The sequence below is a fragment of the Spinacia oleracea genome, chromosome 4 (assembly GCF_020520425.1).
Source record: "Spinacia oleracea cultivar Varoflay chromosome 4, BTI_SOV_V1, whole genome shotgun sequence".
Taxonomy (NCBI): Eukaryota; Viridiplantae; Streptophyta; class Magnoliopsida; order Caryophyllales; family Amaranthaceae; genus Spinacia; species Spinacia oleracea.
The window spans coordinates 162684870-162702466 of NC_079490.1; the positions used below are offsets into that span (position 1 = coordinate 162684870).

A 17597-nucleotide genomic window follows, 5' to 3' on the forward strand; every position below is an offset into this window, starting at 1 on the left:
CCGTTACCTCACTTTCACGCTTCTTTGCTAAGGATTTTCGTTGGTTCGTTCGTCCTGAGCTCCGAGTCCAATTTCTTTCAAATATTAAATCATTGTATTAGTATTGAATCGACAAATTATTATTTAAAATCAATATTTTATAAATAATGAATTCTATAAGTAAAGGTTTTATAAATAAATATAATTTCATAATTTGATGAAAATATTATTAAACGAAATTTAATCGAAAAATATATTTATGTATTCTATAAATCGATTATATGGAAATATTATATAAATTTTATTTTTGTTAAATAAAGCTAGTAATTTATTTTATTAAAAGTTTAACATAAATCACACTCTCTTTCTTGAAAATAAGTAATAATATAAAAGAATATTAAATTACTTATATTTTTTTTTAACTTAACATATTAATAATGAAACTAAATTATCTATGATGAAATATTGTAGAAATTTTAAATACTATACTTTAGCATATATATTAATAAAACATGTACGTAGGTAACTAGGCAGTGTTTTCCAAACTAAGATAGTATACATCATCAAACTAAGTCAAAGATTCCAAAAACTAGGAAATGGGTAAATAAAGCTGATTTTTAAAAAAAGATAAAATAAAATAGAATAAAGAGAGAATAAAAAACTTGGAAATTAATTGATCTTACCAAAGTTTCCAAAGGAAACTGATTTCCTTAGAAAAACAATAGCAGGGCACGAAAAAGGGGGAGTCAAAAGGGAGGATGAAGGAGAGGACCGTAGATCGGCCCGGTGGTGAGGCGGTACGCCGTCCAGACAGACGCCGGAAGGTGGCGCTGCTGGCCGCTGGCTGCTGGGCGCGAAGGAGAACAGGGCAGGAGGGCGAGAGAATGGAGTGACGGGGTGCGGTGGTGGGTGAAAAGGAGAAGGAGAAAGGGAAGCTCGTCGGTGGTGGAGGGGCGGCGGTTTCAGGTGGTGGTGGTGCAGTAGGGTGGTCGAAGGTGGTGCTGCTCGTAGTGGTTACAGGTGGTGGTGGTGGTTTGAGAAAAGACAAGGGAGGTGAGTTAATATCATTATTTTTAATGGTGAGTATGAAATTGAAATTGGAATTGCAATTGGAGTTGATTGTTATTGATGATTTGGGTTTGATTTCTTTCTCATTTTCTGCCTAGTTGGGAGAGGTAGTTATAGTGTGAATTGGTGTTCTTTGTCGTAAGGCGTAATTTCAATTGAGATTGTTTATGTTGACAGATGTGAAGAAAAGTCTGGGATTTTTGATGACTAAGGGAAGTTATACAAGATACGTGGATGTAATTGAAGAATAGTTGAGACATCTGTAAAGGAACTTTGACTTCCATGGAAAAGGCTGCGTGAAGAAAAAAGGGGGAAAGAAAACTGATTTTTTTTTTTGGCTCATTTAGGAGAATAAGAGCATCTTGGAAATTGTGCATTGTTGAAAAAAAAATTCAGAATTTTACTTCCTAATTAAGCTTTAAAATAAATTCGAAATAAATTATAATTTAAATCATAAATAATTGAATTATAAAACTTGAAGTATTTTATGACTAAAATATTTAGAATTTCCGAGTTAAATAAGATCATTGTTAATTAAAATTAACGTTTGGAATTAAGATTTAAAACAATTTTAAGCAAATAATAATAAAAATTAAAAATTATTAAACATAATAAACCGTGTTTAAAAACAAATATTCGGGGTATTACAACTGGCTCCCCCTGTTATGAAGCACTGGCTTCCCCTGTTCGTAGGAGACGTCCTACCATGTTTCCTGTAAAGTCCTGACGACCAGAATAATACTGTTAAAAGGAAAAAGATTAATGAAATGATGTTCCTGAAATAATGTTCCTGAAATGATATTTCTGAAATGACGTTTCTAAAATTATGTTTCTGAAATGATGATGCTTCTGAAATGATGATTTATTAAATGTTTTACTATATTCTATTCTCCCTGTTTATTAAATAAAATGAATTGAAATGATGTTACGATGCTAGGGTAACTCGTTACTGGGTCTTCGGCTAACCGTTTTGTTTTCCGTTTTAGGTACTACTGGGGACCACGGAAACGAGTAGTGGCGAGGATTTCACTATTACAAAGTTCACCTAAGTTAATGTTAAGTTGTAACAAGTTTAAGTAAAGATTCTTGATTAAGTTACGTACTTTTATTAAGGAATTAAAAAGGATTATTATGTTAATTTTGGAGTTTAATAGCTTATGATTGATAGTTGCCTTGTAATTCCCAAGAGGGAGTTACGGCAGGTAATGTCCCGACCAAGTTAGGTTAATTCCGCTGCTAATTATGCTTTAATACTTGAATTAGAGGTCGGGGTGTTACAGATTTGGTTTGTAGTTTTTTTTTTTTTTTTGCTAAAGTAGTTTATAAAATAAATGTTTAACTAAACATATTAATAAAAAAATTGCTCGACAATATCAGTATATTAGCAAAATAAATCACACAAGTCATACTAATACTTTATACGGTCTTTTCATAAAATGCCCATAAGTTTGTTAAAAATTCACCATTTAACTTTCAAGTTTCAAAATTCACCAAATACCCTTATTTTAATATTTAAAACACCAACTACCCCTTAATGAAGTTATCAATCCCTAATTAACTCAATTAACCCACTAGCCCCTAAATTATCCCCCTAATTAACCGTATGACTTAATGACTTGATTTTAATGAAAATTTTCCTTACCTGTCAAGAAAACAAAGAATTGAAATAGGGGTATTTTGTGAAATTTTGAAATTTGAGGGTTACCTGATGAATTTTTTTAAAACTTATGGGTATTTCATGAAAAAAACGTACTTTATATAATACTACGTATTAAATATAATTCTTTAAATCAATATAAAGAGAATTTCTTATGCATAAACAGTTTATTATGGTTTGCAGTTTGCAGTTTGGTTTGGTTTTGTTTCAAACTTCCGGAAACCAAATTAAACCATAAACTTTGTTTGAAAAAAATTCTCAAACAAAACCGTACACCAAACCAGCCCTGTGAATCTGTGATTGACTCTTATAAAACCAACTTTACACACCTTACACAGTTACACACACGATCGATAATACAAACTTTTATATAAGGTGGTCTTAAAAAAGACCACATTGGTGTCATATAAGTTAAGCAATGGAATCAATTAGTTAAGCACTGAAAGTCTGAAACCAATTATAAGCAATGAAACTAATTAGTTAATCACTATAACTAATTAGTTAAGCAATGCAACCAATTAGTTAAACAATCAAAATTGTCGAATCGATAATGAATACATTTTTCAAAGTTGATTTCCTTGAATTTATCATTTGCCTCGAAATCCAGCCGGTAATTCACCCTCAAACAGGAGTGCCATAAAAATTAGGCCGACCCGGCCCGATAATCAGCTCTAATATTATTGATACTAAATCTTAATGGCCCAAATAGGAGTGATACTGATACCCAAAGGCCAAGGCCAGGCTCCCAAGCTTCCAAGTCATTTGTTTACGAACCATAAAATTATAAACCATACAAAAAAAAGAAAAAAAAAACGAAAGAAATGGCAGCTCCGGCAATGGAGGGTATAGCAGTGACGGCATTAAGATCAGTGATGGGCCGCGTCCGGCATGCGGCGGAGAGAGTTGGCCGTGATCCGGGTGGCGTAAGGGTGGTGGCGGTGTCCAAAACTAAGCCAATCTCTCTCATCCGCCAACTCTACGACGCCGGCCACCGCAGCTTCGGCGAGAATTATGTCCAAGAATTCCTTGACAAAGCTCCCCAGGTCTCCATCTTACTCTCTCTTTCTTCTCTGTCGTCTTTACGGACAAATAAATTGAATCCTTTCGATTTTGTGGGTTTTGCAGCTGCCAGAGGATATAGAATGGCATTTCATTGGGCATTTGCAAACCAATAAAGTCAAAGCTCTTCTGGGTAAGTTCATTCACTTTGGATAATTAGGGAGATAAGTGTAGGAACGATGACTAATAAGAACAATAATTAGAACAAGCTTATCTGTAACAATGTCGTGGCGTGACACCAATCACTGCCCTAAAGTCGAATTTGCCCCGCTAAGTACACGCGGACTCGTAGCAACCGACCCCCAGGGATACACAACTCCAATCCTTCGGTGTACGACGAAGAACTAGATTGAGAACACCCTTAAGTAATGCCCAGAACAATGGTGGTTTTGTGTTTTTATTTCGGAGAAGAGGAAGATATTAATTTTCTGTGTCTTTATCTGGAAGGGAAGGTCGCGTTTTATAGCCAAAACGGTTAAGCTAAAAACGGAAGCACAATCAATTAGTCCTTGATTGATTCCGTAACTGAAGCAATAAATCGGAATAATATCTTTGACGGAAATCAAATCGTTAAAGAAAATCAATTAACCGTTACGTCAATCTTGCAAAGATTACGTGACCAAAAATAATAACGGTTAAGAAAAAGGGGCCACACCCACACCCGCGAACGCGCCGCGCCACTCGCCCTCGCCACTCGCCCTCGCCCGTGTGTGGTTACTAGTCCCACCTCTCTAGTCTTCTAACAAATCATTAAAGGCTAGTGGGATATTTAAATAAGGAAGCATGTGGGTTTTTTATCAATGTGGGACAATTGAGTTTTTATTCTTTTGAAGCATCACTTGGAGAGGAAAACTCCAACATTCCCCCACATGATTCAAAAGAAGAACGGCTTGATAAGAAAAGGTGTTCTGGGCAAGGGATACTTAGTTTTACACGTATCAATGTCTTGTGGACTTGAATTGATACCTAGTGCTTACTGGTATGTCATACAGCCATATAAGGTGGATTTACCCTTGAACCTTGCATGGGGATTGTAGTAACACAACAGTGCACCAAACTTTTCTCAAAACAAGTAGTGTTCTCGCGAACTTTAATAGTCAGTGCCCCACAAATTCCTGGTCTTTCATGAACGCTCTAGAGGTCCTAAGCCAAGGGACCTCATAGGGGGTTGGGCGTAGCCCCCACATTCACATAGGTAAGTTCATCAGGTTTATACTGTCATAAACCACCTCAATAGGCTATGAACTTATTAAGAGCTTTGGCACATCCTTACACATTTGACAGTAAAACAAAATACTACATCACTTTATTAATAGGAATGACAGTAGTATACAAAATGCGAGTTCTTTTGTGACTTAGTTTGACCCATTGAACTTAGATTTCTCCAAGATGGGTATCCATCACAATTCACTCCTCAATAGGCTTTAAACCCATTCCTTGTGCTGACTCATGCACCATTTTCTTACAAAGGCCTTTGGTGAGAGGATCTGCAATATTCCTCTCCGACTTTACATACTCAAGTGATATCACATTATTTCTGATCAGATCTCTAACAATTGCATGCCTCACGCGAATGTGCCTCCTTTTTCCATTATAGGACTGATTGTTCGCTACCCCAATTGCAGCTTGTGAGTCACAATGCATGGACACTGATGGAACTGGCTTCCCCCACAATGAAATGTCAGCTAGCAGGCTCCTTAGCCACTCGGCTTCTTGGCCTGCCAATTCTAAAGCAATAAACTCAGATTCCATTGTAGATTTAGCAATACAAGTTTGTTTAGATGATTTCCATGAAATAGCACCACTAGCAAGAGTGAAAACATAGCCACTAGTAGAATGAATCTCATCATTATCTGACACCCAATTAGCATCGCAATATCCTTCTAAAACACAAGGTGTCCTATGATAGTGCAAACCCCAATTGATAGTGCCTTTCAAGTACCTCAATAGTCTTATTAAAGCATTCCAATGATCGCGATTAGGACTATGAGTATACCTACTCAATCTACTAACAGCATATGCAATATCTGGTCTAGTATAATTCATTAAAAACATCACACTTCCAATGATCTTGGCATATTGTTCTTGAGACACACTATCACCTTTATTTTTCTTCAAAGTAATATTAGAATCATATGGGGTTTTCGCAGGTGTACAATCAAATTGATTAAATTTCTTTAAAATTTTCTCAACATAATGAGATTGGTTTAAAGACCGCCCATATGAAGTTCTAATAATTTTTATGCCAAGAATAACATCCGCCTCTCCCAAATCCTTCATTTCAAAACAAGAATTTAAGAAGGCCTTAGTTGCATTAACAACATCTATATTGGTTCCAAAAATCAACATATCATCCACATATAGACATATGATAACACAACCATACTTGTCAAGTTTAGAATACACACAAGCATCAGAATCATTAACACAAAAACCATCAGAAATAATAGTTTGATGAAACTTGTCATACCATTGCTTAGGTGCTTGTTTTAGACCGTATAACGATCTAATGAGCTTACATACCTTGTTTTCCTGTCCAGGAGCGATACATCCCTCTGGTTGCTTCATGTAAATCTCCTCTTTCAAATCACCATTCAAAAAAGCAGTTTTCACATCCATTTGATGCACAATAAGATCATGAATAGATGCAAGTGCAATTAAAGCTCTAATGGTAGCAACCTTTGTCACAGGAGAATAGGTGTCAAAGAAATCTAGACCTTTCTTTTGATGATGACCACCAACTACTAATCTAGCTTTAAACTTGATCAAATTTCCATTAGTATCCTCTTTCTTTGTAAAAATCCACTTACTTCCTAAAGCTTTACAACCCCTAGGAAGTTCAGTCAAAACCCAAGTATTGTTACTCATGATAGAGTCTATCTCACTATTTATGGCCTCTAACCAAAAACTAGAGTCAACAGACCTCATAGCCTCCCCATAGGTCCTAGGATTTTCTTCTAAAATAAATGCATCTATCTCATGCTCATTCAGAAACTCATTCTCAATAAGAAATGCAGTTATGAAATCAGGACCAAAACTATACTCAGTTCGAGCTCTCTTACTCCTTCTAGGTTCTACATTAGATGATGCAATGTCATGATGCACAACAGGAGAAGATGGACATGCAACAGGTAAACTTGCTTGCACATTCAATTTCATAGGAAAAATATGCTCAAAAAATTCAACATCCCTTGACTCACGAATTGGACCAAAACCAGATGCATCCTTAAGAATGAGTCTATATGCAGCACTGTTAGAAGCATAACCAATAAAAATCCCATCAACAGTCTTAGGCCCAATCTTACTCCTTTGGAAATCGGGAAGTCCTATTTTTCCTAAACACCCCCACACTTTAAGGTAACTCAAGTTTGGCTTAAAACCTCTCCATAGCTCAAAAGGGGTTTTATCTAGCCTTTTATGGGGAACACGATTAAGCACATAGCAAGCAGAAAGAATGGCTTCACCCCACATGTTAGTAGGCATACCCGAACTAATAAGCATAGCATTCATCATTTCCTTAAGGGTTCTATTTTTCCGCTCAGCTATTCCATTTTGCTCGGGGGTATAAGGAGCTGTAATCTCATGAATAATACCATTAGTTTCACAAAATTTTTTAAGGGGATTGCTATCATACTCTCCACCTCTATCTGATCTCACCCTTTTAATCTTAAGGTCTAATTGGTTTTCAACTTCAGCCTTATAGATAAGAAACTTTTCCTCAACCTCATCTTTAGTACTCAACAAATAAACCTTAGTAAATCGGGAAAAGTCATCAACAAAAGTAATATAGTAACGCTTTCCTCCTCTACTCATTGAATTCTTAAAGTCACCCAAGTCACTATGAACTAACTCAAGTAAAGAAGAAGTACGAGACACATTTTTGTTAAACGCTTTCTTAGGGTGTTTAGCCTCCACACATACTTCACACTTATCAAAAGAAGTATTGCTAAAGTCAGGAATTAAACTAAGTTGTTTAAGTCGTTTAACAGATGCAACATTCACATGACCTAGTCTAGAATGCCATAAAGAAACAGACTCAGCAATATAAACAGAAGCAGTAAGAGTTTTATTATCAGAAACAACATCAAGCACAAACAAACCCCCATTACAAAATCCCTTTCCCACAAAATCCCCATTTCTGGTGAGTACAAGTTTATCAGATTCAAAAGTTAATTTGATGCCAGCTTTGTTCAATAATGCACCAGAAATGAGGTTTCTGCGAATATCAGGTACATGTAAGACATTTTGCAAAGCAATGGTTTTTCCGGAAGTTAATTTCAGAAAAACCTTTCCTTTGCCAAGAACACTCACAGTGCTTGAGTTGCCCATGAAGACACATTCTCCTTCAGAAACTTTTTCGTACTCTTTGAACATCTCCTTGCTAGAACATATATGACGAGTTGCACCGGTATCAAGCACCCATTCTGTCACGTTGCTTACCAGGTTCACTTCTGACACCACAGCAGCAATGACCTCATCTTCAACAAGATTGGCTTGAGCTTTGTTCTCCTTTGCTTTGTTGTTCGGTCCATGCCCTTGTCTGCAATCTTTTGCAATATGCCCGAACTTACCACAAGTGAAACAGTTTCCCTTGAATTGCCTATTTCCCTTGAAGTTGTTGTTGGCTTGTCTGGTCCCATGAAGTTGATTAGAACCTTTGCCTTTCGAACCTTTATTATAACCTGCATTTTTAGATTCAACAAGGTTAGCAGTAGAAGAGGAATGATCCTGAGATTTCCCTTTGGTTTGGATGCGATTCTGCTCTTCTATCTTGATCCCAGAAACCAACTCTTGGAGGGTGAAATCCTTCTGTTTATGCTTCATGGAATGAACATAATTCTGCCAGGAAGGAGGTAGCTTTTCAAGAAGACAATTGGCTTGAAACTGATCACAAAACTTCATTCCTTCAGCAATAATATCAGCACATAGATTCTCATACTCATGTACTTGATCTAAAACAGGCTTATCATCAGTCATACGAAAATTTAACCAACGAGAACAAGCATACTTCTTAGTCCCAAAATCATCAGTACCATACTTAGATTTCAAAGCATCCCAAATATCCTTTGCATTCTTTGACTTACTATGAATCATGTAAAGGGAAGTAGTCATATAATGCAACAACATACCACGACAGGTCTTATTATCCTTATCAAAATTCCTAATAGAATTAACAGGGGCTACATCAACAAGAAGAGTATAATCTACCCCAATCTGACCCAAGAAAAATTCCATTTTATCAGACCACATCCTATAGTTTTTCCCATCAAAATGTTGCATTTTCGACATATCAGGAATGAAAGCATGGGAAAGCAGGGATGAGGAAATGGGTACAGCAGTAGGGATATTATCAGCCATAATTCACGAATAAAAATTAAAAATTCGACTTTAGATTGTAGGAACTATGACTAATAAGAACAATAATTAGAACAAGCTTATCTGTAACAATGTCGTGGCGTGACACCAATCACTGCCCTAAAGTCGAATTTGCCCCGCTAAGTACACGCGGACTCGTAGCAACCGACCCCCAGGGATACACGACTCCAATCCTTCGGTGTACGACGAAGAACTAGATTGAGAACACCCTTAAGCAATGCCCAGAACAATGGTGGTTTTGTGTTTTCATTTCGGAGAAGAGGAAGATATTAATTTTCTGTGTCTTTATCTGGAAGGGAAGGTCGCGTTTTATAGCCAAAACGGTTAAGCTAAAAACGGAAGCACAATCAATTAGTCCTTGATTGATTCCGTAACTGAAGCAATAAATCGGAATAATATCTTTGACGGAAATCAAATCGTTAAAGAAAATCAATTAACCGTTACGTCAATCTTGCAAAGATTACGTGACCAAAAATAATAACGGTTAAGAAAAAGGGGCCACACCCACACCCGCGAACGCGCCGCGCCACTCGCCCGAGCCCGGCCCGCGCGCGCGCGTGTGTGTTTACTAGTCCCACCTCTCTAGTCTTCTAACAAATCATTAAAGGGTAGTGGGATATTTAAATAAGGAAGCATGTGGGTTTTTTATCAATGTGGGACAATTGAGTTTTTATTCTTTTGAAGCATCACTTGGAGAGGAAAACTCCAACAATAAGAAGATTGAGAATTACAAGAAAATGGGTTAAATTATAAGAAACTTTTTTTTTTGGCAAATAATGTTTAAAAAACTAATTGTATTGCTCGAAAATGATTGTATTTGTAGAAAATTATTTCATGAGTGTTTGAATTTACTTTAATTAAATTGAAGAATATGGTATTCGTGTGCATAATTTTGTTCTAGCTTGAGTGTATGTAACTGGAGTACTATTTATAGGTTCCTTGGAATTGGATCCAAAGAAACAATTTTGTGTAAAATTAAAAAAATATGTTCATCATTACCAGTTATCTGTTATAATCGTAGGTGGCGGTTTGATTAATGAGAAAGAATACAATAAGTTTCAGAAAGCTTTTATGGATATGATAATGGTACAATATTGGGGTAATTTTCACTGCAAGTTTTTCTTAGGTGTTTTTAGAGTATTGAATAATGGAGGAAATAGAAGATAGAACTAGGCTACAACTTATAATTGAGCCATTTTAAAGAGGAGCTTGACCAACTTACAGACCAAAAACTCAATTGACAGAATCTTATCTGTAGTAACGTGTAATCGTGTATTGTTGTAGAATGTTTTGAACCAGTCTTAGCTCAATTCTTACGGATCGTCTGGACACGATTCATAACTTTCTCCATATGATTTATTGCGCAGCTACAGTACCACATCTTGACATGGTTCACGGTGTAGATAGCCAGAAGGTATGCCTTTTTGATTCTTTATCTGAGATAATGAATAGCTGATGTATCATTTGAACTGGTTCTTTTCTGTTCATCAATAATATTTAGTATTCAGTTTGCTTTTCTTTTTGAAATCCTTGAACTGACCAAGCTTTTTATGCTAAACAGCTAGCGAATCATCTTGATCGTGCAGTTTCAGCTATAGGAAGAAAGCCTCTTAAGGTCTTGGTGCAAGTGAATACCAGTGGAGAAACATGTGAGTAATTGGGTTAACTGCTTCAGAGTTCCAAGTAAACTACTTTATATCCACTTGTCCAATAACAGGAATTTGTTTCTGTATGATTTGATACTATTTTATCTTGTTAACTACCTAAAAGAACTAGCTGAATTTAAAAATGTGAATTCTTGGGGCCAACAGCTAAATACTTCGTATCTTATTCTATATAGTTACTTTCATGTTTTTTAATCAGAAAATAAAAGGGGAGAGAGAGAGGCAAAACAGACTATGCTGATAGTGTGCCTTATTACTTGGAGAAGCATAAACGAGGTTACCTTTCAATTTAGCATACATTTATGCTAAACGATGAGGGATTCTTTCTTCAATGCTAGCTTTCAGTTGGTTTCGGGTTCTTACCCAGTCCCTTCTTGTTATTGTAGTTCCTATTTTGCTCATATGGTGGCACATGCTCTCAAATATGATCTTTGTCTGACTAATAACAATCAAGAATTAAGCTTACAGTATAAATTCAATGAAAATTTCATTTGTGGGAGTTTCTGATGCCGTGATGGGCTAAGGATGTCATGCTTGAAGATGATCTGATATCATGTCGCATGTCACATGTCTTCCATCTTCCTTGCTGAGTTAATTTTTCAACTGAGTTTTGCATAAAGTGTCGAAGTCACACTCTTAATTAGCTTTTAAGGGGTTAGAAAGCAGGCTCTTGTCAAATGATTACATAAGGACATAGAAGATAGAACCATAGAAACATTTAAAGCCTCAAAGAGACTTAATCCACCCTGCCATTGGATACTTGCTAAATGGCAAACTTCCTCTCAGCCCCTAGGGCTTAGAGGCCGTGTTTCTGGCTCCACGGAATATTCGGTGTGCATTCTAAACAGTTTGTAGAGATTAACTGATAAGCAGCCATACTTTTGAGTTTCTACACTTCAAAATCTTCAGATTAATTTTGTTAGATGGCAAATTAGTTGAAGGGATAATTTGTTATACAATGGGAAGCTGCTCACAGCTCTGATTGCAGTCTTGTTTTTCTAATCATTTCTCTCTAATTTACCGCATACTCTGATTTTCTCTTCAATATTCAATGAAGACAGCGTTTTTATTCTTGAATATCTTGCAAAAAATCTGAAATTCTTCGAATAAATAGTTAGCTTGCATAAGAAACAATCTCAAGACATCATTCGGATCTGATCTCACTGTTGCCTAATGAGTTGTATGAGGTTCTTGCAGTTGAATCTACTTCTGATATAATGATAAATAATACAGTGGGATTGCTCATGGAGGACATATTTATTCTAATATTGCTACAGCAAAAGCTGGAGTTGATCCACCAGCATGTGTAGAGCTTGTGAAGCATGTCAAGTTGGGGTGTCCGAACCTTGAGTTTCGTGGCTTAATGACAATAGGAATGCCGGACTACACTTCTACTCCAGAGAACTTCAAGGTGATAATATAACGTCACTTATTGTTGCTTATTATCTCCCTTGTTTACTTGTGTAATGCCGTCTATTATGTATTTTCCCTGTTCATTTGATGTGCGTAAATGTCATATCTTTGTATTTAAAGTTGTCTCAGCTTGTTATTGGGTTAATCTATAACTAGATAGTTTTATTTTCTCCCTTGTTTCATCTTATTTTTTGTTTAAAAGAGGTTATTGTAGTCTATGTTATTCGGACTCAGGCGCCCATGTCGGACATGGCCACATGGGTATGTGTCCAAGTGCCCAACTTTGCTATTTTGTGAAAAAAAATCATTATTTTGGTCCAAAATGAAGTGTCGTGTGTCCATACCCATGTCCGAGTGTCTAGGATCCAACACGGGTACTCGAGGTAAAATGAACAGTCCAAGTAACATAGATTTGTAGTACTAATCATGGTCCTATTTGTGACGTGATTTTCTTGAGATGTTTACTGAACTGAATTCTTGATGTAACAGACACTTTCAAATTGTCGAAGTGCGGTTTGCAAAGCACTAGGAATTGCGGAGGAGCAGTGTGAACTATCAATGGGAATGTCTGGTGACTTTGAGCAAGCGGTAGTTTTACAATTTAACATCGTCTTTGCTGGGAATTTTTTCTTATTGTAGTGATATTTCTGAATGATGTGTTGTAAATTTTGCAGATTGAGATGGGTAGTACCAATGTGAGAATCGGATCTACCATATTTGGCCCGAGGGAGTACCCGAAGAAACAGTGAAAGCCATGATGGTGCATAACTACATATGGCCGATTCAAAGCCACTCGGCTTTAGCATGCTTCATCATATTGTATTCTTCAAGATCCAGTGCAAGTTGTACTACGTACATAGGTACATTGTTGCGTATATACTCATACACACTGGCTCTCAAGTTCTAAAATTCTTGTGCTAGTTAGTTGGTTGTTGCCACAGACACTGGTTGTAAGCTGAAATCTTAATTCAAAAGGAAAACATTTCCATATTTTGATTCTTTTTTTCTTTTGTAAATTTGTGTTCGGAGTTAAAACGATTTTCTAAACGTTAGTTAACTATACTTATTTCCCTCTACTGTGGAAAACCTAGAGACTGGAGTGCATGAGGTTACATTAGAGCTCCGCCCAGTCAACAGAGATTGACTTGTAAAACATATCAAGGGGTATTTTCGTAAATAAATTATCAAAATATGTAATTTAAGTATTTAAATACTATACAATTTCTTTTTATATTAAATTTATTTTCTTTTGTTTTTATTTTTTAAAAATATCAAATATACTGTATATTGCAATTTTTAGATTGTACTTCCTCAAATTTTTTTTAGTTGCAACACTTTGCTTTTCACGCTTGCCAATGCATATCTTGAACAATTGATATATTTAGTTACCGATAAGTAAAAATTCTAAAAAATTGATTTTCGCAAAATATACATTAAGACGAATCTAACAAGATCCCACATTAATATGTTTTTCCTAAAGCATAGATCATAAAAAATAAGCAAAGTAGATTATGTGAATAGTACAAATTCCACTATGTTGCAACTATAAAGAATATGAGGAAGTATATTTTTTCATTATAATTACGAGAATGCCACTTGATAGGTCAATCAAGGGGATTGTTTTGAAATTTCTCGTTACATTGCCGTTTGGGTTATTTTCACTTCAGAAACATGACAGCAACCCGAAAGCCTCCAACTTCAGGTGTATATTGCGATCGGCAATGAAACCGCATGCAAGGATTCTCCAATGTAGCATCTTAACTAGTATAATACCCGTGCGATGCACGATTTATAATCTAAATATAAATTTGTTTGAAATCTAAACTATTATGATAGACAATTATTATCAAAATAGAGCTTATATATGTGTATTCTCCTAATTAAAATTAATGATCGATAAATTTGTTATTGATTCATACGATGTATTATTTATTTATTTTTTAAAAAACAAAAGAGGGTACCAAAACAAAACTATTTCATCCACATTTCATGACTTGTGGCAAGCATAAAGTTATTATCATCCAACCTTAACTTCGATAGTCATACTCATTTAATACTTGCCCTTATACCTCATTACCCGACCACCTAACACTTACTCTAATCATTTACTTTATTCAGTTATATATGACTTTGAGGCGGGGCGTGGCCTCCAAACTCCTACCTTCTAAAATGCTCATTTTTATCCCCGCCACCCACAATTAGAACAACACCCCCACTCTTCCTAATCCCCTTCTCATGGGGTAAAAAATAAATTCATCCCCGCTTCACCACCCATTCGTGTTCCAAATCCACCTCAAATTAACTCACCTTTAGGCTCAACATTTTCTTTTGGTAAGAGAGTTTTGAATTTTAGTATAGAGTCATCGATAATTCGGTTGTTTGATTAGAGTAATTGTGTGAATTAACAAAACATAGTAATGTGTAGGTTAGTAGTAAAAGAAATGTTGATAAGTTCATAATCAATTAGATGAACGATAAGCGAGGCAGGCATGTCCAATCTAAAATTCATCTTCGCCCCGTCACCCGTGACGAATACGTTTTGTAACCCTATCACCTAGGGGTGAAAGTTCGGTTTTCGGTTTGGATTAAGGCCCAAACCGAATCCAAACCGAACTAATTCGGTTATCATTTTTTGAAACCGAATCCAAACCAAATAACCTTTTAATCCAAACTAAATCAAACCGAATTTTTAATTTTCAGTCCAATCCAAACCATAAAACCGAATTTTCATGGGCCTTTCATTTAGGCCTATTTTGGGCCTATATTATACATGGATTTAGCCAATTTTCAAGCCCTTATTATACTTTTTAGCCGAGTTCGATTTATTCGATTTTAGTTCCGTTTATTCGGTTTCAAACTTTTCAGTCCAATCCAAACCATAAAACCTTTTTTTAAAAAATCTCAGTCCAAACCGAACCGAATAGAAAAAAAACCGAACCGAACTTCTTAATCGGTTTGGTTCGATTTTCGGTTTTTTGCTACCAAACTTTCACACCTACTATCACCCACCAAATTTTCCTCCATCCCCGCCCACTTCAAGCAGATGAGCGGGGTTTCTCCCAAAAATACAGCCCCACTGACAATCTATATTCAATAAATAATTCACTTTGCCTTTCAGCTAACTTTTGAATATTTTAGACAATCATTGTCATATGATTGTGAATATTTTATATTGAAGTAGATTCTCGATCATTTAAAAGATTAAGAAACTATTAAATGGAACGATAAGGAGAAAGTATAATTGTGAGAAAGAAAAGATGCTAAGTAATTAAACAATTTCTTTTAATAATCATGTTTTAGACAACCTTGTTAGAGACTACTTTGTATATTGAAGCAAAGGGCAAACATTTATTATACATATCCGCAATGACACAAATTCTAAATAAAAAATGATCGTACATACAGTTAGTCATTAGGAAAAAAAAGTAAACTATTTTAATACATGTTAAAAGATGTTTACGAATTTTTATTAATATTTTGGACAAATCATTGTCGTACGGTTGTGAATATTGTGATATTGAATCGAGTTTAGTAAAGACCTATTATAGTAATATTAATCTCTTATATCAGTTGTACATAAACAATAATGACAAAACCGATGCATAATAATTTGACCAAATTGTCTCAAATAAAATAAATATTTCGTACCAATAGAGAAATAAAAAATAACGACATAAATTAGGTGCATAATAATTTTTACAAATCAACTCAAACAAAATAAATACTCCGTATCGAGATTTTATTTGTAAAATTAAAAGTATATTCTACTTTTTATAAGATATCCATATTGTATATTTATTTGTTATACATCTCATACTTATTTGTTTTACAACCTTCATGTGATAAGTTACTACACGTATATCAAATAGATTCTTTCACGTTGTACATCTATAATGTATAAATGGTCTTACACGTACTCTATATGCTTATCTTAATTTTAGTATAGTATAATAGTTCTTTACTAACATAATAGGTCTTATATTAGGATAAGAAATATAAATAATCATTGAACTTAACATAATTATATCATTTTGTTTCTGGATAGTTATATACTACGTATCTTGTAAGAGTATAATTATAGCATATAGATTCATGAGATCACATTGATTTGATTAACTAATGTGTAAATAGAAAGAATAATTATTTAATGTAAATAAATAATTTATAAGGATTAATTATTTATATTATATATTTAATTATCTCTATTCTATAAGCCAGCTCCTGAGGGTATTGTAGTAAATTAACTTTTCGTGTCCACTTGCCAAAACTCAATTATACCCTCCCCCGTTAACCAATAACCAGTTACCCACAACCCAAATTTTTGTGTCCAAGATACAGATTAATAACTGATTTTTTTAGCCAAATTAAATTAATTTAGAAAACTACTTACTGTTAATCATCAATCACAAAATTTTAACGTACATAATCAATCAATTGGGAAAATTTATTGCAAAGAAGTCAACAAAAATTAATCCATATAGCTAATTGATTTTTTTAATCAAATTGAATTAATTTATAAAACTGACTGTTTAATACTAATCCTCAATCACGAAATTCTAACGTATAGAATTGTCAAAATTTATACTCCGTAGCAAATAAGTCAACAACAATTAATGAATACAGCTACAAGAAGGCAAATTACAAAGTAAATAACACATTAATCACTCAATTAATATTGTAAATCACGCCGGCATTCTCTCTCATTTTCTTCCCGGAAACAACTATTTTTTTATAAATTTCCAGCATTACAAATCAAAAGAAGATCGTGATGAAATACAATTCTCAAATTTAACAGATAAATCAAATTAGACATCACCACCACCATTGCGGCGGAGCGATACCGGAAACCCCAATAATAGTTAGCCTAAATAAGAAAAATGAGAAGCGGTTGGTGAGGAATATTGTCGGCGTCTTTGGGCAATTGGGCAGATCTCCTTCTTTATTAATGTTGATGCTGCTGGTGTTGTCACCAAAGAAGAGAGAGCGACGAAGAAAGATCAGACAAATTGATGATTTTCTGATAAAAACAGGCGAGAGGAAGAGATTAGATGAATTGATAATTTCCTGATATGATGTTTTGATGAAAAGAGGCGAGAGAAAGAGATATGTTTGGAGTAGGGTTTATTGTTTTTATTAAGAAAAGTTTGGTTGGAGTAATTTGGTGAGAACACCACCACCACCAATTTGGAGTAAGTGGAGTACGGAGTATATAATTCTTTAAAAGAAAAGTTCTTTATTCTTTTTTTTTTTTGAGAAAAAAAATAAACTTATCTAGAAAAGTTCTTTATTCTTGAACACATGATAACTTTATCATAGATTAATATTTGATTTTTTGAAGGATAAGTTTTATCTGATAATAGATTAATTATAATTTCTGACTT

The 17597-nt window shown here is 34.9% G+C and overlaps 1 protein-coding gene across 1 annotated transcript; it reads left to right on the top strand.

Annotated features, from left to right (window-relative positions):
* The first annotated feature begins 3450 nt into the window (after positions 1-3450).
* LOC110792235 (uncharacterized) lies at positions 3451-13206 on the top strand. Its single transcript, XM_021997053.2, has 7 exons — positions 3451-3747; positions 3830-3896; positions 10507-10553; positions 10701-10788; positions 12081-12214; positions 12706-12804; positions 12891-13206. The coding sequence occupies exons 1-7, from the start codon at positions 3526-3528 to the stop codon at positions 12963-12965; spliced, it is 732 nt and encodes a 243-aa protein (XP_021852745.1). The 5' UTR covers positions 3451-3525; the 3' UTR covers positions 12966-13206.
* The last annotated feature ends 4391 nt before the right edge of the window (positions 13207-17597 follow it).

Excerpts from the sequence above, each read along its gene's own strand:
- LOC110792235 (XM_021997053.2), top strand. The coding sequence starts at position 3,526 with ATGGCAGCTCCGGCAATGGAGGGTATAGCAGTGACGGCATTAAGATCA. Across the intron at positions 10,789-12,080 it reads GAATACCAGTGGAGAAACAT|CAAAAGCTGGAGTTGATCCA; the intron begins GTGAGTAATTGG and ends ATATTGCTACAG. Across the intron at positions 12,215-12,705 it reads CTACTCCAGAGAACTTCAAG|ACACTTTCAAATTGTCGAAG; the intron begins GTGATAATATAA and ends TTGATGTAACAG.